General features: G+C 36.0%; 1 protein-coding gene and 1 non-coding gene across 3 annotated transcripts; one reads left to right on the top strand and one right to left on the bottom strand.

Moving 5' to 3' along the window:
• The first annotated feature begins 7,364 nt into the window (after window positions 1–7,364).
• LOC137828840 (glucomannan 4-beta-mannosyltransferase 9) lies at window positions 7,365–11,629 on the top strand. 2 transcript variants are annotated; one of them, XM_090305378.1, is made up of 10 exons: window positions 7,365–7,834; window positions 8,130–8,241; window positions 8,360–8,458; window positions 8,913–9,165; window positions 9,823–9,933; window positions 10,018–10,154; window positions 10,295–10,408; window positions 10,514–10,713; window positions 10,799–10,993; window positions 11,260–11,629. In XM_090305378.1, exons 1-10 carry the CDS (start codon window positions 7,743–7,745, stop codon window positions 11,420–11,422), a joined length of 1,476 nt encoding a protein of 491 aa, XP_090161504.1. In that variant the 5' UTR covers window positions 7,365–7,742; the 3' UTR covers window positions 11,423–11,629. The 2 variants fall into 2 exon arrangements, with proteins under 2 accessions (XP_090161504.1, XP_068491675.1); XM_068635574.2 differs by having other exon boundaries at window positions 7,774–8,241.
• Window positions 11,630–12,988: 1,359 nt separating this feature from the next.
• On the bottom strand, window positions 12,989–20,905 carry LOC137829549 (uncharacterized). Its single transcript, XR_016523188.1, has 8 exons — window positions 20,734–20,905; window positions 19,538–19,601; window positions 16,741–16,798; window positions 16,527–16,661; window positions 15,899–16,445; window positions 15,679–15,744; window positions 14,781–14,959; window positions 12,989–13,634 (listed from the first exon to the last, which is right to left on the bottom strand). It is a non-coding gene; the product is annotated as an uncharacterized LOC137829549 (transcript).
• Window positions 20,906–22,526: the final 1,621 nt, after the last annotated feature.

Raw genomic sequence — 22,526 nt, 5'->3', positions numbered from 1 at the left:
GAGATGGGACCTAGAGAACTATTGAAGTCTTCTTCTCCTTCCTTCGGTCGGGCAGGTGACTGGGTGATGAACTGTGATTCTTCTCGTCTCCTTCCTTAACCTTTGGTACTCGGCGCTCGGTCGTCGGGCGAATCACCGGATGGTGGAGGTACCTGCGAAGGCACTCCGACGCTCAAGTCAGTAAAGCGGGTGGTCAGCTCTCAGGTAGGTGAACAGTAATAAATGACGTACCTTACTCCTTGGAATGTGTGCTATTTATATTATTCTAATGGGCCTACCTGTTGGGCCCGTTTATCGAGGTGGATATCGCTTAGGGTTGCATTACCTAATTCTTGATGATGGATTAGCTTCACTGATCTTGGTTTGAGAATTAATTGTGATGGGGTTCGGCCATCGGCCACCTTCTCATGGTGAGGGTCGGCCATCGGCCAAATCCATGTAGTCTTCGACCGTCCCAGTTAGGTCTTCTAAGGTCTCGGTCTCTCGGCCAAGTCTCCAAAGGTCTCGGCCACTCGGTCTCTCGGCCAAGCCTTCAAATCTCTCGGGCAAACCGACTGAGCATCGGACAACCAGGTCCTAGCCTCGCCCAGTACCAGTACAATATTTAAAATTCGTTTATCATATAAAAAGCCACGATTACAGACTGATTCCAAATTTTCTTACTACAAATTATTACAAAATCTAAAGTTTACAAAATCTAAAAAGTTTAGACTAAAACATCATTTTCACAATAGAAAAACGTATTTAATGTTGTTAATAACCCTACGTCTACTCATGCATGCACCTCTAGTGTGTACTTTGACTTTATGATGACAAATAAGAGTGATACTCTCCACGTCACCAAAATTATCTTTAATGCTTTTCTTGAATCTTGCAGACTGAAACTTAGACCAAAAATACAACTAATTTTACACTTTTGCATAACATTTTAAAATAATATCCATTTTGTTCTAATCTTTGTTCAGTTTCCTAAGGGATCAAAAGCTACAAACACAGTAAATGCATAAAATATTTTAATTGTTTTTTCCCTTCAACTACCTAACTTTATTTGATTTCTCTCATTTTCAGGAATTGTTTAAACTTTCTTTAGATATCTCTTTTTTCTTTTTACTTATAAAATATTTCCGCTTATGCATAATTGTATTTGTCTAGGGTCTGTCCCCATTAAAGTAGATGCTGTGCACCTTTTTGATTTAAAGTGAAAGTGCAACTAACACATTTTTGTAGAAAATAAGAGAAATTGTGTTCACTTGCAAGAAGCTTCTCCTTAAAGACATTATGAAAGACCATAGTTGTTATTCTCCCATCACAAATAACCTCGTAAAACATAATGTTTGTTGACATTTTACAGTCCTACGTTGCTCTTGTTAGGTGTTGGGACTTCTCCAATTTGTCTTGTAACTATAAAAGGTGTGGAAGCTTCTCCGGAACAAAGAACCAAAGTGCTTTTTGTTGTGGATGAACAAACCAAAAAAAGTGCTTATGTGGTCATTGGAAGCTGTTGACCGTTGCCTAAAAAAATTTAGTGGAAAATTTTGTATGCAAGTTCCATGAGAAGGACAAGAAATCCAAGTGCTTAGGAATATGAAATGAAAGCATCCCAACTCAACAAAATTGATTAATTGCTCAATGCTTACGCAAAACATATGGACAGGGTTTAATAAAAAAGCAAAAATACTTGTTATACTTGTTTTCAAAAGGAGATGAAAATTGAAAGTAACAAAGAAGCCAAAGAGAAAGAGAAAAGGACAACACATAAAAAGGAAAAGAGAAAAGGACAACACATAAAAAAAAAAATTGAGATATTATTTTTGATATATTGACACACATATATATGAGATATTTATAAAGGAGAAGCATGCACTACGTAAAATGCATAGTATGTTTTCTATTAACAACCCCCCTTAAACTTAGGTGCGAAGATTTATCAAACATTCTAAGTTTACATTTGAAAGAATGAAAAAATGATCCATAGATAGGCTTGTTTAAGAGGTTTGCAACTTGAAATTAGGACGATAGGTGAATGAGAATAAGACTCCTGACAAAGTGCAAGTCCAGTTCAAAATGTTTAGAACGAGAGTGCATGATGGGATTTGCAACAAGTTGAATAACACCCAAATTATCACAATACAATCTTGGCATAGGAAGAGCAATCCAAAACTCATGCAAGAGAGATTGGATCCAAATCATGTCAGCAAGGGCAGCCACAACACTCTTATATTTTGTTTTTGTGCTACTCCGAGAAACAACTTTTTGCTTCTTTGAAACCCACGAAATCAGATTATGAACAACAAAGAGTGGTAAATTTGCAATCATCCAAGTCAGTTGCCCAGTCTGAATCGTTGAAGCTAGTGATGGAGAACATGGGAGAAGAACAAAGATGGAGACAATGAGAGGAGGTACCAACTAGGTAATGAAGAATACGTTTAACAACTTTCTAGTGACTCAACTGAGGTTGGTGCATGTATTGACAAACCCGGTTGACAACAAAGGATATTTTTTGACGAGTGATAGTAACATATTGTAAGGCACCAAAATAGAACAGAAAAAGGTTAGGTGCTCAACAGATATGGAACCATCAACAATAAGGCGAAGAGAGGAAATCATGGGTGTAGGTTGTGGTTTAGCATGAAGCATATTGGTGCGTCATAAGAGATCATGAATATATTTAGACTACGAAAGACGAATGGAACCATTGGCACACCAAGTAACTTCAACTCCTAAGAAATAATGCAAGCGACCATCAAGAATAGGTGGTGGAATAGTTTAGTGTAAGTGTGGAAAAACATAAAGACCATCAAGAACTTTTCCTTGGAGAATTATCTCTTTCGTAACCTGATTTTTCATAAAACAATGATCAGCGAAGAACTCAAAAAATACTCCATTATCTCATGCAAACTGCAACACACTTAAAATATTTTTATTAACTGAAGGCACATGTAAAAGGTTATGCAATTTAAAAGAGTGAGAGGAATGAGTAGTAGAAAGGAAAGTAGAGCCAAAATCACGAATGAACATACCTGAGCCATTACCAAGCTGGATGAAATCATTACCAGTGTAGACAGTTTTGTTGGAAAAAATTGAGGGATCATGAGTTATGTGATGAGTTGCACCAGTGTCAGGATACCACAAGGGATCTTAAGTAGTTGATGGTGTACTCAAATTGGAAGGCTAAGAGTGGTCAAGATTAGATGAAGATGGCAAGAAAGTATTATTAGCAAATATATGAGTGAACAACTTATTATCAGATTGAGTCTAGCAGGTGAGAGCAGTGTGACCATACTTAAAACAAAGTTGACATTGGATGCGGGTAGATGACGTAGAGGAAGATTAGTCAGTTCAAGAATTGTGTGGGCTACAAAAAGATTGATGACGTTTGTTGTTAGATGACATGAAAGACCCACGACCACTGTGCAAAGAATTGTCACAAAAGGTAGAGGTGGAAGAAGGTGAAGAGGACCAGTTGGTAGAAACAATATTAGCTTGAATTAAGGAATGCTCAAGAGACCGATGTTTCTCGAATCTTTCTTGTTGTGTTAAAAGCAAAGCTTCAAAATCCTCAATGGTGTAAGGATCAAGACGAGAGGTGATAGAGGTGATAAAAGCATCATATTCTTTAGGAAGACCATCCAAAACAACGTCAATGTGATCTTTAGAGGAAACAGTAGAACCAATGGTAATAAGAGAATCCACCACTTTCTTGATGTCAAGAAGATATGCAGAGACTCAACGTTAACGCTTAGGAGTTTTTAGTTGGAGCTTTAGTTTGCAGATTTTGGTGCAAGTGTGGGAAGCATAGTAGAACTTCAATTTGTCCCATATAAGATGAACATAGCGTAATCCAACCATTTGCGTTAGCATAGAGGTGGACATGGAGGCAAGGAGCCAAGCAACAAGTAGATGATATTGTTGCTTATGAAGAAGAAAAACAAAACTAAAGGTGGTGTACTCGGGCAGAAACTATGGAGGGGTTAGAGAGGATTCCAAGAAAGAAAGAAGATTGAGACCCTCAACCTAGGCAAGACCTGTTGACTCCAGACAAGAAAATTATCATCTATGAGTTTGAGAGAAAAAGCAATGGGAAAAGTGTGAAGTTGAACAAAGGAAGCGGAGGGAGAAGAAATTGTGGAAGCTGAGGTTGAAGAGGAAGAAGAAGACATGGTTGGGAAAACAATTTGTGGCTCTTGATACCATGAAAGAGTAACAGAGAAGCCAATGAGAAAGACAAAAGGACAACACACAAAAAGGAAAAGAGAGATATTATTTTTGACATATTGGTACATAGAGAAAGGAGGTATATATAAAGGAGAAAGCATGCACTATGTAAAAGGCGTAGTATGCTTTTTGTTAACACGAATAAAGTGAGAATATACAAATCATAAGTACTCAAACCAACATACCACACAAGTTTCTATGTTTTTTTTATTACACTTTTAACTCACTATAAATCCAAATACCAAATATTTATTATTACAGTGAAAATACTAAACATTATATTATATAAAATTAAGTAAATAATTGGATTCATTATTTTCAAGATTTTTTCTAATTTGGTGTAATTTTATCTCTTAGTTATTGAGATGGATAAATTTTTTAAAAACTACTAAAATGGATAAGTTGTACAACTTTGACACGACTTTAGTCCAAATACACTAAAGTTGTGTCACCTTGACACGACTTCTTCACAATAAAGTCGACCTCAGCGGACTTACCCATCTCGGTAATTTTTTAAAATTTTACCTATTTTTGATAATTAAGAGGTAAAAATTTACCAAATTGATAAAAAAAATCCATTATTTTCCTTCCTTCTTTCCATGCTTGCTTCTTCCTGCACCCTTATAGATTCTTGCGACGTCCCCATAGATTTTGTAATTCCAAAAATATCCATATGTAAAAAAGTTAAAATTTTGGAGTGTTTTGTACCTTTTGAATTACATAATCCAGAAGCTTTTTCTGGATTAAGGATTAGCTTCCAGATTATGTACTACACAATGTATTTTTTCAAAAAATGTATTATGGATTACATAATCTAGAAACTAATCCCAAATCCAGAAAAGACTTTCAGTTTATATAATCTGAAACTTTTTTTTTTTTGAAAAAACATATTCTGGATTACATAATTTAGAAGCTAATCCCAGATCCAAAAAAAACTTTCGAATTGTGTAATCCAGAATAGGATTTTCAAAAAAAGAATTATGAATTACATAATTAGGAATACTCTTAGAAGTAGAAAAAAAATAGTACAACAAAATCAATGCAAGAGAAAAGTAAAATACATCTGAAAACTAACATCTTTTCATCACACAATTACAAACACACGGTAAAATATTTCCAAACTCTATATACAAAAAAAAAAAAAAAACCTTCAACCAATGAAAATCACATTATGGAGGTGTCTTGGATGCTGCGAGTGGATAAAAGAAGAGGTAGAGTGAAAAACCTAGGTAAGATTTTAAAATTTATTTATTTTTTAACTAAAGAACAAAAATGTAATTGCACAATTACTATGGAGTGCCGCAACAACCTATGGGGTGCAAGAAGAAGCAGCCCTTTCCATAGCTTGAACATTGTTGTAAAAGTTTACGACTGATTCTTCCTGCACCTCCATACCTTCTTCTCTCACCTCCATAGATTTTCGTATTTCCAAAATTGCCCCTCTGTAATATTCCGGATTACATAATTCAAAAGTCATTTTTCAAATTTGTAATTAACTTCCGGATTATATAATCTGGAAGTCTTTTTTCAGATGCATGATTACTTTCCGGATTACATAATCTGGAAGTCTTTTTTAACTTCCGGATTATGTAATCCGGAAGTCTTTTTTCAAATGCGTTTCCGGATTACATAATCCAGAAATTATTCTATGGGAGTGGCACAAGAAGGATAAAAATGTATTTTCATGTTGTGTATGAAGGTGCCAGAAGAAGATATGGAGTTGCAGGAAGAAACAATCAAGTTTACTCTCACAATAGATGGGCCTAATTTAGAACGTCTGATCTCATTTGTTGAGATTAGTTTCCTCCTGCACACCATGGAAGTGAGTAGAAGACAAAATTAAAACTGCACATTTCTAATTATGTTTCTTCTCTCCACTCTTTCTATCTTAGAACTTTTCTCTTATTTTGTACTATCGCGGTTATTCTAGAATTTAGAAATTTTCGGATTATAGAATCTCAAAGTAATTTTGTTTTAAAGAAAACGTTACAATAATTATCAAATTTTGGATTCTCTTTTACCTATGCTTTTATGGTGTCAATAATTACAATCAAACAAGCATTTAGCATTATACAATAATCAATAAACAATGACCTAACACGTCATCATCACTGCAAATTTTTTTATCTTACTTAAGCGGCTTATCACATATATTTGAATAATAAGATTGCTAATTTAGATATTTTTAATTAAAATAAAAGTTACACTGAAGTTGGAAAAAAAATCTTTCATTTTTTACGAAATATCACTATCTCACCCTTTAGTTTGAGAATAAAATTTGTATTTTTTTTAGAATATCCAAAAAAATATATTTTTTCTAATAAAACATATTCCAAAAATTGTAAAAAAAGTAGATTATGTTTACCAAATGCTTCATTAGAATAACTCTATTTTTTTTTTTCATTTCAAGGGAAGTTACTAACTAAAATAAACGAAAACTAACTCTTTTAAAATTATTCGTCCTATATAAATTTATACAACTGCGTAATATAAAAATAGATTTAGTATGAGAAATAAAATCTATGAATAATACAAACTATTGTATAATAACTTTAAATGGTTTTTTCAGTAGATAATTAAATGTTTATTTTTTTTTTAAAGTAAAAAGTGATAGTTATTGTTTATCTGGATTAAACTATAGTTAGCTTGATATGAATGAATAAATTATAAGTTAATTTTTAAGTTCTCACTTTATACGTTTTTCTCATTTCAATTAAAAGAATTAAGCCAGGGTATTAAAATATATTTATGATGATAAAAGTGGCCTTTCAATGTGAATTAAATTTATTTGGAGAAAACGGATGGTATATATTAATTATAATTTATGCGTATAAAGTGGCAAAAACATTATACATGTCAATTTTGATGTGTAATATTTAGCATGAAATTTGTGTATAGAAAATTAAGGTGAATAGAACCTGAGACCTACAAAATATATGGACATGGCAACCACCAAGTACACTGGTTTTTGTTGGCTCTACTTTGTCTAATTTAACCATACCTTCTAATCATTCTAATTGAACACATATCAAAGGAGCCAAAATCAAATTTCAAATTTTCAAGCTTCTTCTGTTAGTAGCTACATACCTGTCTGCAAACGCCACTGGATTATGACACTCTTTTATGGTTTCAACTCTCAAGCAAGCTGTGTTCATAATCCATTCATCTCATCATAAATGTTTTGCAATTTTTTCCTCTTTTTCCCTTTCATACAAACTCTGCAATTTCTTGAATATAAATAATACTTCACATTTTCTTCTATCATTACTCAACACATCCAAATACCCTTCTCTATCTCTCTCCCATTCATCATAAACTCTAGGACAAAAGAGAGAGAGAGAGTTTGAAAAACATTGCACCATACGTTTGGTTGGTGTCACAAAATCTTGCACATGGAGCTGATCCAGCTAGTGTTCAGTGTAAATGCATTGTTACTTTGTTAGTACTGTGTTATAATAGTGCCTTCTGACTCTGGTCTCTTGCTCTTCCTTGTTGCCTTAACGTAACTCCTAAGCAACAATCACTGAATGAGTGAGTGGCCAAAAGTGAAAAAAACTACAAACAATTCGTGTTCTTTTCGCAAAGCCAGCAAGCCACCAAGATCAAGCACAAATAGTGAGTGAGTGATATCACTTTCTTTTATATAGTCACACCATTCCATTAGTGCAATCTGTCTCTCCAAAGGAAACCAAAGAAAGCCACCAGATGGATCGGCTTTCATCAGCAGCTACGTTTGAAAGCATGCATTATGATGGCAGTGGAAGCCAAATGGGTTTGATTTGGCAGCAAGCCAGGGCACCCCTTGTGGTTCCAGCGCTGAAATTGCTAGTGGCTTTGTGCCTAGCCATGTCAATTATGTTGTTTGTGGAGAGAGTTTATATGGGTATAGTCATAATCTTTGTGAAGTTGTTTAGGTACAAGCCAGATAAGAAGTATAAATGGGAGCCACTCAGGGATGATCTTGAGATTGGAAACTCTGCATACCCAATGGTCTTGGTACAAATTCCTATGTACAATGAGAAAGAGGTACCACTGAAAATTTATCACTTTTAATGAACCCCTTTTTTATGGAAAGCATTGTTTCTTGGAAAAGAATTTTTCTTTTACTGAAAGTTTTTTGTGGGTACTGTTTCATTGCTTGCAGGTGTATCAATTATCAATTGGAGCTGCATGTGGGCTATTATGGCCGTCTGATAGGATTATAATTCAAGTTCTTGATGATTCCACTGACCCAATCATTAAGGTTGACATTATTCATCCCTACTATAAAGTTAACTGATAATTTTCTCCTTTATTTTCAAATAACTAAACCATGTTAAATATTTCTAGATCTTTTTCCCTTAGTCATCAAAAGCAGATATTTTCCACCCTCTAAGAGCTACTAAAAAGCATGTTTACTCATTAGTCATATTTCAGGTCAACTTGCATGGATAAATTTCCTCCACAAAACATTTAATAAGAAAATTACTTTCTGTCAGAAAATCCAAGGCTTCTGGAAACACAATTGTGCAAGTCATGCTTCTGATTCTTAATATTTAAACGGTAAAGAAAAATGGCCATCATCAATTTGTAAAAAAACATGATTAGAATCCATGTAAAAACTAACTCATTCATTTATACCCTAGACTCCTAGTTCTCTCTGATCAGTAGTATGTGCTCACATGACCTTTCTGCTTCTTTTAACCAAAAATACCCAGAAAATGGTGGAGGTGGAGTGCCAGAGATGGGCCAGTAAAGGCATAAACATAAAGTATGAGATCAGACAGAACAGAAATGGATACAAAGCTGGAGCTCTTAAAGAAGGCATGAAGCATAGCTATGTGAACTTGTGTGATTATGTGGCCATCTTTGATGCTGATTTCCAACCTGAGCCCAACTTTCTTAGGCGCACAATACCATTTCTGTATCACAACCCAGAAGTTGCACTAGTCCAAGCTCGATGGAAATTTGGTAAGTTTTTTCTCATTAAACCTTCATGAAACTCCTTTCTGCATGCTTGCTTTAAAACTTAAAAAATCAAAACGTTCTCCAACAAAGGATCTTGCATCTGGTATCAAAGTGGAGCTGTTTAGTTAAAACTTTCTTAAGTTGCAACGAATTTATTTAGTTGTTTCATTTTATTAAATTAGTATACCTCAAAAGTTGATATAACTCGGAATTAACATGGTAGATGAGCAGTTCAAACTGAAAAATAAAAAGAGACTCTTCCTTGACTCTGCACTGGTTAAGAGCATTGCTTAAAGTGCGGTCTAAAGACAAAGACTGGGCTTCTCATGAGTGTTCAATCCTGAACGTTGACAGAAAATTCTTAGAGCATCATCTCCAAGCTGAATGGACTAAAAATTAAGATACCACTCTAAAATTTAAAATATTTTGATATCGACAATACTCCCTTTTTAGTGTTAGTGTTTCGTAGAACAAAAGTCGATTGGCTAAAGCAAATAATCAGTTACAAAAATAAAGGTCCGACACCAATGTCTTAGCTACAAAAATCTAACAAAACAAAGGATTTCCTCTTTACAAGACAGAAATTTGTCACAATGTAGAATGTAGATATCTTCCTTTGGGAAGGTGTGGTGTGACAGTAATATACCTTGTGTATGGCAGTTAATGCTGATGAATGCTTAATGACAAGAATGCAAGAGATGTCATTGGACTATCATTTCCTTGTGGAGCAGGAAGTTGGGTCCTCAACCTATGCCTTCTTTGGTTTCAATGGTAAATCATTTCCCTAATAAACAGTACAAATGTTTTCGTTTGATTAGTAGAAGCAGTCACGTGAATGTAGATGATATGTTGCAGGCACTGCTGGTGTGTGGAGAATTTCAGCATTAAATGAAGCTGGTGGATGGAAGGATCGCACAACAGTGGAGGATATGGATCTGGCTATCCGAGCTGGTCTCAAAGGAGGGAAATTTGTGTATCTTAGCGATCTCAAGGTATGATTGAATCATTTAATTGCATGTCTTGTACTCAAGAGTTTGTTCAGTGATTTCAGTAATACATACTTTCTATATTGTGTCTTATCTCATATACTGAATTATTTATTTTCTAAAATAATTTATCTGAATAAATTTAGGTGAAAAGTGAACTGCCAAGTACCTTCAAAGCCTTTCGTTATCAGCAGCACCGGTGGTCATGTGGCCCAGCTAATCTTTTCAAGAAAATGGCAATGGAAATTATGAGAAACAAGGTATCAGTTTCCTTGTAACATTCAATTTCCATAGTTTGTTTGAAAAGGCCAAATTATATTATTATCCATCTTCTCTTCTAATTCCTTTTTTACCATACCATGCAGAAAGTCTCCACGTGGAAGAAGTTTTATGTGATCTATAGTTTCTTCTTTGTCCGGAAAATCGTAGCTCATGTGGTCACATTTGTATTCTACTGTGTGGTTATGCCAGCAACTGTTCTAGTTCCAGAAGTGGAAGTCCCTAAGTGGGGTGCTGTGTATATACCTTCTATCATCACACTCCTCAATGCAGTTGGAACTCCAAGGTAAGCATTATAAGTTAGCAATTTTTTGCAGGCAAGGTTTTCTTGTGTTCATTTGTGAGTAACTTGTCATGTACATCTTGTGCAGGTCAATCCACTTACTCGTGTTCTGGATACTCTTTGAAAATGTTATGTCGATGCATAGGACCAAGGCAACACTTACAGGTTTGCTAGAAGCAGGGAGAGTAAATGAATGGGTAGTTACTGAGAAATTGGGAGATGCCCTTAAGACAAAATCAGGTGGCAAAGCAGTAAGGAAGCCTCGTATCAAGATTGGTGAAAGGTACACCTATATATAAGGAGAACACTACTTCTATTAACTTGTTAACATTTCTTGCAGAAAAATCACCAAGAGATTATGATTTTACATCTTTAGCCCCATAGATTGAATTGAACAACATGGACACTAGTTTAGTTTATTTCCTCGGGTTGGGAATTTGGTGTCTATATTTGCTTGATGGCAACAATTTTACAAGCAACTTAATATGTGATTTTCACAACTAGCATTCACTAATTCACCTTCACTACTTGTTTTTTGATGATTAACAGGCTTCATTTCTTGGAACTTCTAGTAGGGGCCTACCTCTTTTTCTGTGGATGCTATGATCTTACCTATGGGAAGAACCACTACTTCATATATCTTTTCCTGCAGTCTATTGCCTTCTTTGTTGTAGGGGTTGGCTATGTTGGCACCTTTGTTCCTAATTCATAAAGGAACTCCTTTCTCAGAATTATTCCACGAGGCTGTCATTCAATTTGTTTTAGTACCATACATTACTTTACAACCATTATTTGTCATACCTTGTACTGATTTTATATGGAATGACAAAGAACATAGATAAACAAAACAACAGAAGTTTGTGTATTTACTTGAAATCCCTTGGAAAGATTTATCAATAAATACTATAAATTGGAAATCTGGAATACAGAAGCAAGTTGACAGTTTCTGCTTCCCACCTCCCCTTCTCTAACCTGAAAAGTTAAGCTGCGTGACAAATGTATGATTTCTTGATCTTCGCTTTCAAAATGGCTTTGTTTTAATTTAAATTCCACAATTCATTAATAGCTTTGAAAACAAATAAAGGAAAGAACCCTCAAATATGAATCTTGATTAATTAAAAAAAAAAGATTTTGCTTAAAGTTGATATTATTCAAAAATAAAATGACCATGAAATCTAAACTGGAAATAAAATGTAAGTTCAGATATTCCAGCATCTCAAAGGCTGCATATTACAACTTTTTGAGGCTTGTGATGGAGGGTACCGTGTTGTTCCGAGGGATCATCAGTTGATACTTGATGATGTCTTCACAGTTTTAGATCAGACTTTCAGCGAAATTTATCATATCAAGTAGAGACCATTGTTCTTTTTTAAGCTATATGCATGTTATTGTTTAAAGCGAATGCATTCTCAGTGGAAGGGGAATCTTTGAGGTTTGGCTTGGCATGAAACCTCTTCAGATGGGACAAATGTACCTAAAGACAGCATCAAATGAAGATTTTCATTATTCAAATTATCATCATCACACATATCTAAATCCATATACCACCTCAGATAGATTAAATTCTGATTTTACAGAATACCTTCTAGTGCATGCCAAAAAAGAGTGAGAATTCTTAATCCTGAGAAATCCCATGGCAATAGTCTCAATAAGAATATAAAATTCATCTTTAGGTTTATAAGGTTGCAGTAACTTTTTTCTTCTCCATAAATTCACATAAATAACAATCATCTACAATGTCTACTCGGAATGCCTAAATTAGAAGAACAGTTTTTCATATCTGAATTCAGTACCATATTTGCCTTTTGGTTCAAATCATGTACCGTTTAACAATTGCGTCCATTAATTATATACTTTTGTTTATACAATTTGTACAACGACTTATGCTATTAGAAGGAAATCAACGAAAGATATTTATATGTAACAGAATTAAATTGTTTTGGCTGCAAGGTGTTATTATTTATTAAATCAGTAGCAGCAAATTATACAAATTATAATATTACTAAATTAGTATGTAAGTGATTGGTGAATTTTGAGGTATTAGTCTGATATGTCAAAATTTATGGTGATGCTATGAGTTTAAATAAAAATTAGTATGTAGGTTTTACAATTCATTAAGAATAAGATAAACTAGAAATTTTAACAAGTGTAAAGGAGATGTGACAATGAAAAAGAAGGGATGAGTAGGTAGGCGACTTTTCTTGTACTATAGAAGCCACAAATATTGAGAAAGAACATACTATTGAAAGGAAGTAGAAGATAATGTTAATTGACATCATTCTCATAAAATAAATTATCTATAATCTAGGTCATAAATCGTGTAATCTACAGTGTTCTTGGTAGAATTCCATATACAAATAATATCTATATTAAGCTCTCCGGAAGAAGCAATAAAACTGAAAGGAATCAAAATAAAATCTAATCGGGGAAAATCCTTCATTCGACCTGGAAAATTCTCAGCTACAGACTTTAATCTGAGAGAACTTCTTCCCCTACATGAAACAATCTCATAAACAAACCTCTCTTTTGATGAGCTTGGACCAATACAAGTTATCATCACTATATTCCACATTAGTTTCTGTGCCCTTGTTGTGGAGAAAGAGAACCCCATGTTGTTCTGTCTGGAGAATAAGAAATTGTTGATCCATCAGTAAAGAGATAGCCAATGGATAATTATATTTGAATCTTCTTCCAGAATCCCAGTGTTTACAGCTGAAATGCAATGGCAACTGTTCAAATGACCCAACATAGTTACAGTCTTGAAGTGGACAGGTACAGGGAGAATAGATGCAGGTCACTTCATGGTTATTACTGGTCCTGCAATCCACATTTTCATTGCAACCATATTCTCTAATTGATTCAACTATAAAATCCACATCTCCACTCAGCATAGTTCTGCTCCTGGGAAAATCGAGGATGTCTTCCTGTAGAAACAACTACAAAAAATGCATGTGCACACATTTAACCGCACCCATGCCTGGATACATGCACACCTGAATGCATATGTACCAACACAAACACTCGTCTGAGGAGAGTATAGATATAGAGCTTCCACAAATAGCTCATTTATGAATAAATTGAAATAGTTATTACTGTTACGAAAGGAGAATTTTAGAAAAACTATAAAATTCAAGCCTCAATGCATTCTCACTGATTACTTCTCCCTGGAATCAGATTAGGAACATGAGTGCTTCTTTCGAATTGCCCAGTTAATTTAATAATCAGGAACAGAAACAAAATAGGAAGCCACAAGCTATTGAAAGGAATAACATTCTTAAACATAAATCTGAGGAAAAGCTCAACCTAAAACCACCACGGAAAAATACAGAACAAAACGAATATCTCAAGCTGAATTAATGCCATGGGAAAACCGTTTTTATTTGAAGTCACATCATGACCCTGTCACTCTTATATATTGGTGTGAACCCAATTTAAAGACAAGAGCATGCTGTTATCATGAATTTAAATTGCAACAGTGCCCTTGAAGGAAGTCCAGAAAGGAACAATAAGAGAAAAGTTTTAGTATAAGCAGCTTCCAATGCAAAGGTAATAATCTGTTTATTCATTGTTGCACTTCTTTCTTGGTTCCGGGATTGAATCCTTTAATATTTTAAAAGTTTCATGAAATAAAGCATGTTCAATGTGCAGACTACAATAGGTAAATTAGTTGCACCAGCTAAATGCTAATGACAGCCTGCCAATGATCCAATAATTAACTACACAGCAACTTGTAAGACATACAATACACCAAAATCACTTTATAACCCAACATCATCAAACAGACTAAAGACATTTGGGCTTGATATTGTGTCAGAGTATGGGTCATGTTAATAGGTTCTTTCACGTAATGCACCATTTTCTTAAAAACGTTTCACCAAAATCTATAGCCATCCCTTATAAAAGAAAACACATTTCATGGTCACTCAGTCTTTTCAATCAAACTTTTAAATACTCGCTTGTTTCTTCACTGGAAGGTCAGAAGGAAACTCAACTATGCAATGGTCTTTTTTCTTCATTAGAGAAAAGTAAAAACTTTGGGTTCATAACTAAAAAAGATTTAGGTATAAAACAGTGCCTTTTGACATGCTTTTGTGGCTAGTAATGAATGCCAATGACATCATTACCTCATTTGATTCTATCTAAGAGGACCATGCCCAATCCCAGTGCTTTCTGTGATGATTGGTAGCCCATTTGAATGATCTCTATACTGTGGGAACTCCATATAATGCTGTTTCTTCTTGCTTGGCAGCTGCAAAGCAAAAACATACCTCAGTACACGCCCAATCTACTAGTTTAAAAGAAAATATCAAAATGGTATGTTCTGAAAAATTAAAAATTAATTTCACATAAAGCACTACGATCAGTTGAATTATTTTTAACACTTTAAATGATATATTCTCCTCGGATAATACGGTTTTTATTGGTTATAGGTAGGACCTGATATCCTTTATGGCTCCAATTGTTCCACAAAATATAACTTCTTGTGGGGAGGTGGGCTCTTTCCATCCACAATTTACTCTCATTGCAACAAAATGTTTATTATTTAAATGCAGTGTTGAAGTATACGAAAATATTATGCAAAATAATAGAAAGCAATCTTAAAGAAGATGTCAAAGAGTGTTTTCTGAAATAAATCCACCACTATAAAATTGTAAGATGAAACATCATTTTCAGAGAAAATGCAATCAAATTAGAAATATCATACTATGCAATGACTTGCATTCAATTGAAAAAGACTTTCAAGAGACTGTTTAACATTGAATATTTTTCACCATTAGTACATGTCAATGAAACAAATGGTTGGCAGTAGCCTGGTTTAAGTTATTTTGATCTCCTTGAGGGTTTTTCTGATTTCTACAATCAAATAAATAATTTTGACCTAAAAATAGGAGAATAAATAACACATTTTCCCCAATACAAATGTAGCATGACAGTAAAATAGTAAATAATTGGAATGCCATTTTCTACCTCCTCAGAACCATAGCCGCCAAGTTCCTTTTCTCGTTTTTGTCTCTCAGAAATCTCCTCCTCTCCCTGAAAACAGATATGGAACTGTTGTTGAAACTGGAGCAGAAGACCCTTTAAGTGATATGTATGCTCTCATAGTAAAAATGAGGAAAAAGAAAGAGTTAAGAAAAATATGAATAATTAATAAGTTAAATAGAAATTGATGCAAAAATAATATTACCTGCAAAAATAAGAGACAACCACCAACAGCTCTTTGCTTCCCTTTATGGAAGTGAAATACTTCTCGAACTAGCCTATTAAGCACAAATTTACCCAGTTATACTGATGTACAAGATCCATATTTGTCAAAAAGTGGAGGAATGAGGGGCTAACATCCAGCCTAGCTGTTGGGGACAGAAGAGTTCCCAGCACATAGAGAACAAACGGCCTCTTGAAATCATGTCCAGCATCTGCAGTTGCCAACCTGTCCTCTAAAAGTTGCACTGAAATTCCATGATTTGTGGCATTGTAACTGCTCCGTAAATCAAGTCTTCTGGACCAGAGTTCACCACTTCTTTGCCACTGGCCGGTAATCCAATACTGTCTCCACCTCTTTTGGAGTTAATGGCGCATGCACACTGCTGATCTCTAAGCTGCAATTAGTAGCATCAAATCTCTCCAATAACCAAAGACACAAATTGCACTGCTGCTCTTTACTGACTCCTTCTGTTCATGTGTGAGGCGCTGTAACACAATTAATAAGTAGAGCATCCTGTTACCAGTTTAATCTGCATTATTTAATCTTTAACATCAAGATTCATCAACTATTGACATGAATTAACAAATCAACCCATGTGCTTAGAATTTACCTGTTTCCTTGGCTTGGTTCAGGGGCAGCAGCACCCGAACTCAAGTAGCCATCCCACACTTCACGTATGTCTACCATACTTTTCCTTCTCTTCAAGACTCATTGACTTCCATGCATCTGAGACAGCCTTTGTTGCCTACAAAAGAAAACAAAAATTACTAAAATGACGAACAACTACAAACCTAGCATTTCCAAAAGTAAGAAAAGATGCTCACAGCTTTAAGGCCTGGTGACTCAGGATGGGAAGCAATGTACTCTTTGATAAATTCCTTACTGCAACAATTGATTTAAGACTTAAGTAAATAACTAAAAAAAAACACTCACACAAAATAATAATAATAAGAAGAAGAAGAATAGTGGCAGTTGTAATTTAATTTCTATGCACGGTCAGTTTGCAGTAAATGTAATCTCAGATTTAAGAAATGAAAAGAAATACTATGGTATGTCCATACCAGTACATAATACTAACTAAACAAAAGGCAATTAAAATATTCACTAGAAGAAAAGAAAAACCAACAATCATGGGTAACATATGGCTGATAAAAATAAATTAAAGAAACTAAAAAATGCATGGGAATTTATTTTTGTAAAAATAGGGCATCAGCATGGTGAAAATGCAAAATAATGCTGAAAGTTTAAGAGAACGTAGAAGTTAGAGGATAAAATGGCAGTACTCATACTCACGTAAGGCGAAAGGGTGTCGCAGCGAAGTGGTGTTGCTGTCTCTGGTGAACGGTGAGTGAGTTGGTGACTTGTTCCACACGAAACTCACCGTTCAATTGGCTACTTACATCACGGATTCAGTGGTTTACACTGGACCCGGTCCGACCGAATGGCTATTCAAAAAAATCCGATCGGCTAAATCAACCGCTCCGGTTTTTGAGTTCATAAAAAAGTATTTGAGAAAAAAAATGATTTTCCAATTTTATGAACTAAAAAATATTAAACGTTAGAAATTTTTGATATCTAAGCATTTTAAGAACCGACATAAAAGAGAGAGAAAAACTATAAAGTAGTCATATAAATTGATTTTTTTATTTGCCATCAATGAATTGAATTAAATACACGTATAACAAATGAGAAGTTATATGTCCAAATCATATTCAAAATAAACCAACAACATACCAACACAAAAACCTATAGACATTCTAATAAGAGTTGATTAGTACAAAGAAACCTAATTGATTGTCCAAAAACAAACACCAGCGTGCTCAACAAAAGAGGAGTCTGACTAAACACAGAGAAGTAATGTGTTCCATGATAGCACCTTATTTTTCTTATGGCCTCAAAGCCAGACAACAACTATATTCAAAACTACTACATGTGTACAAACCAATTATGCCATTGTATTTCATTCTTGAGCTAAAGTAGCTATTTACTTTACTCTCCAAGAGAAAACCTAAAAGTTGTTTTTACTAAGAGTTAACTGGTTTACAGAAAACAATTTGCGTATCTTTGTATTCTCCAATTCAATCCTTATTGGCCACACTAGATTGCTAATGCATGGACAACACCAGCACTTGACTTTGACTTAGAGGAAAAGATGGTCGCATGAAACTCTTTGATATAACCTTTGAAAGTGCATCTGAAATGACATCCAACTTAAAGAAACTCCATTCGAGCATGTAGTGGCATAGACGTGGCGTCATGGTGGTGACATGACAAATAATTTCGGTGTCGACATGGCAAAAGTTTTCGGTGCAGTGCTTTACAGCGGTTGGTAGTGATAACCGCTGTAACATTTCAAATGTAGGTGAAATTAATTGTCGCTGCCTTGTCTCTTTTTGGAGTTCGCTGAACGGGAAAAGTGGTTACCTAGATTCAAAAAACTGGTTACCTATACACTGGATGAACATGTGCCACTAAACTAAACTCAATCCCACCCACAATGGTGCTTTACAGCGGTTGGTAGTGATAACCGCTGTAACATTTCAAATGTAGGTGAAATTAATTGTCGCTGCCTTGTCTCTTTTTGGAGTTCGCTGAACGGGAAAAGTGGTTACCCAGGTTAAAAAAAGTGGTTACCCAGGTTCAAAAAACTAGTTACCTATACACAGGATGAACATTTGCCACAAAACCAAACCCAATTTCACCCACAATGGTGTTTTACAGCGGTTGGTAGTGATAACCGTTGTAACATTTCAAATGTAGGTGAAATTAATTGCCATTGTCTTGTCTCTTTTTGGAGTTCGCTGAACAGGAAAAAAGTGGTTACCCAGGTTCAAAAAAGTGGTTACCCAGGTTCAAAAAACTGGTTACCTATACACAGGATGAACATGTGCCACAAAACCAAACCCAATCCCACCCACAATGGTGCTTTACAGCGGTTGGTAGTGATAATCGTTGTAACATTTCAAATGTAGGTGAAATTAATTGTCGCTGCCTTGTCTCTTTTTGGAGTTCGCTGAACGGGAAAAGTGGTTACCCAGGTTCAAAAAACTGGTTACCTATACACAGGATGAACATGTGCCACAAAACCAAACCCAATCCCACCCACAATGGTGCTTTACAGCGGTTGGTAGTGATAATCGTTGTGACATTTCAAATGTAGGTGAAATTAATTGTCGCTGCCTTGTCTCTTTTTGGAGTTCGCTGAACGGGAAAAGTGGTTACCCAGGTTCAAAAAACTGGTTACCTATACACAGGATGAACATGTGCCACAAAACCAAACCCGAATCCCACCCACAATGGTGCTTTACAACGGTTGGTAGTGATAATCGCTGTAACATTTCAAATGTAGGTGAAATTAATTGTCATTGCCTTGTCTCTTTTTGGAGTTCGCTGAACGGGAAAAGTGGTTACCCAGGTTCAAAAAACTTGTTACCTATTCACAGCATGAACATGTGCCACAAACCCAAACTCACTCCCACCCACAATGGTGCTTTACAGCGGTTGGTAGTGATAGTCGCTGTAACATTTCAAATGTAGGTGAAATTAATTGACGTTGCCTTGTCTCTTTTTGGAGTTCGCTGAACGGGAAAAGTGGTTACCCAGGTTCAAAAAATTGGTTACCTATTCACAGTATGAACATGTGCCACAAACCCAAACTCACTCCCACCCACAATCCTACCATGGACTAACAAACAACCAATAATGCACACAACAACAGATCAACAATTCATCAACGTTCGATTTCGGTTTGCGTTTTATTTCAACATTTTGCCGCTTACTCTCCGACGAACACCCTAAACCCTTCGACGAATGACGCTTACCCCCATGAACACCCTAAACCCTTTGACGAACGCCGCCTACATATCAACGAACATGGTTTCTTTGTTCTAACACGTCGCTTACTCGTCGCACCAACAACCGCCCGATTCCAACACTGTCGACATGACAAAGTCCAACTTCTCACTCCGTTCTCAAACCCTACTCCCGCGCACTCTCTCTCAAAGCCAAATTTTAATCCTCACGAAAACCTTTCCCAAAAATTACTCCACCAATAATTTACAAATGTTACAAAATTATCCTTGCCAGATCACCATCTCTGACTTTACAATAATACCCTTTGCCACATCACCATTTAGAGCCACGTGCGCAGTGTCAATAGTGTGTAAGGCACAGAGAGTGTTAAAAAAACATTTTCCCAACTTGCATAGTTCCTTTCAACTCTGCTGCTAACTACAACCTCTATCCATACCTTGACTAACTTATCACTCATTATGGCCTTTTATGGTAGAGCAGTGATATGTGAACAACTAACAGCTGGCTGCGCCTATATACAACCTCTCCACGTGGCAAATTTGAGGACATGGCAAGGGCAATTTTGTCCTTTTCTTAAAAAAATAAAAATTAGTATATGCGTTTTTTCGAAAGCTTCTTTTCCTCATTTATCGAGCAATCTCCCTTAGGTAACAACAGCCACCACCGAATTGAAGGCGTAAGAATCTCTAAACCCAAAAGAATCTCTGAACCCAGCAGCGCTCGATAAATGAGGAAAATAAGCTTTCGAAAAAACGCATATACTGATTTTTATTTTTTTAAGAAAATGACAAAATTGCCCTTGCCATGTCATCAAATTTGCCACGTAAGAAGGTTGTATACAAGCGCAAGCATTATGATAGATGTCAAACAATCATTTTCATTTATGGTATAAAATGTAGTCTCAACAGCTTATGTCTTGTGCATTCACCACCAACGTGTATTGTGCATGGTCTAGGTTACATATTATCAGTAGAGTCATGAATCATTTCTTCTATGTAGCATACCTTGTAGTAGTTTATGTCTATTGTAGTTCACATGTCTTATGCATTTCACCACCACCAGATATTTCCATGTATCAGACGTATCCATCAAACTAACTTTACAGTGAGCTTGACTTAAGTTACCATGCAGTGATTGATAACATTTTCTTCCACCATCGTCTCTACCCTTTTCCATTTTCCATCTTCAAAAGATTGCATGATATTTGATGTCAACTTTATACCATCAACACCCATGAATGAAAGTTGAAAATCGAATTTTTCTTCTAATTTAACTTGATAGACCACCTTGCCACAGATACAAAAGTAGTGCTCATCAGTTACAATTACCACCGACTCTACCTTTTGCTATTCAAGAACCACCAACACTCTTTCCAAAAAGTTTCTATTATGCTTACATTCCTCTCTCAAGGGACCTTGAACCTGTAAGACAACAAAATCACCTTTCTTAACTAGAAATGTGAAGGCTAAGTAAAGAAAGGGAAAACAAGCCACACCAATAGGAAGAAAGCAGAAATATGAAAGAAAGACATAACAAGTTGTCATCTAATCCGGCTAAAATAGGGTTTCGACAATTGCATATATGACATATATGTGACAGATTATCATACTGGAATCCTAAGTTATCTCAAAGATTCTAAACAATTCATAGGATATAGAACCCAACTTCATCCAAGACCATGCCGTATTTCTATTAGGTGAAAGATCTCTTCGACATCTACCCTCCCCCTCTTTAAACACAACTATACTCTTATGATTCTAAACACTCCATAAAACAGCTACCCAGACTCCTTTCCACACGTGATTCTTCTTAGAATTAAATTGGAACAAGTAAAACTGTTGAAGGTCCCTAACTTAGAACACATTGACCATATGTGTATCGACTAGTCATCGGACATCGTTGATTGCTAGTAATGGTGGGCCACGTAAGTTGGGGCCCACAAGTGGCATGAGTCAGTGTCTCATCGGCGGCACAAGCCAGGGTGTTGATTAGTGATCGGATGTCGATCACCTGGATGTGCCGACATATCCTCGGCAACAGAGTGAGGCCGATATGGCATCGGGCATCGAAAACTCAAATAGCTGGATTGGACCACGAAAGGTGGATCCTAGAAAGTACACCAGTTATCAGTAAACACCTAGAAGTAGGGGGAAGCCTAGGTCACGAAGAGTCCATGTGTGTGGTGTGAATTGCGCATTCAGGCGCAACACAAGTAAAGAACCACTAGAGGCGCTACGACCTGTTACGGTTACATTTCCCAGGGGTAGGCTGGGTGCATGGCACGTGAACAGTTAAGGCACCCCAGGACGGATGCCCCCAGAAATTAGGTGCACAAGTTGGTACCCGGGTGGCCATTCCGTTAGAGGTTGCACTCCAGTGAGGGAGCCTTACGCGCTAGATTGCCCTAAGGTTGGGTAATAGCGGCGCGAGGGCATTCCTCCAGAAATCCTAAGTGCGGGTAACGGAAACAGAAGAAAACCTAGACTATATAAAGGGTAGTAAGAAAACCCACAAGGTATGCAGTTTCTGAGATTAGAACTATTACACACATTTTGTTTCTTGGCCCCAGTATTAACTTGAGTGTCGGAGTTCGAACGACCTCTAGGGCACCCCTTTTTCTTTGCAGGTACAAAGTGTTTCGATCCAAGGAAAGCACGAACCAAGGCAGAGATAAGAGGGTGTGTGATAGTCGTTAGATTTAATCGGCGAGCGAGTCAACTGACAAGAACATTTGGCACCCACCGTGGGGCCCGATTAAAATTTGGTCTCTTTCACAAGTGTAGAGTAAGGATCTATC

The sequence above is a fragment of the Phaseolus vulgaris genome, chromosome 7 (genome assembly GCF_051622355.1).
Source record: "Phaseolus vulgaris cultivar YP4 chromosome 7, ASM5162235v1, whole genome shotgun sequence".
Classification (NCBI taxonomy): Eukaryota; Viridiplantae; Streptophyta; class Magnoliopsida; order Fabales; family Fabaceae; genus Phaseolus; species Phaseolus vulgaris.
Note: the sequence above shows the minus strand (reverse complement) of the source record. Positions and strands in the feature narration are given on the sequence as shown.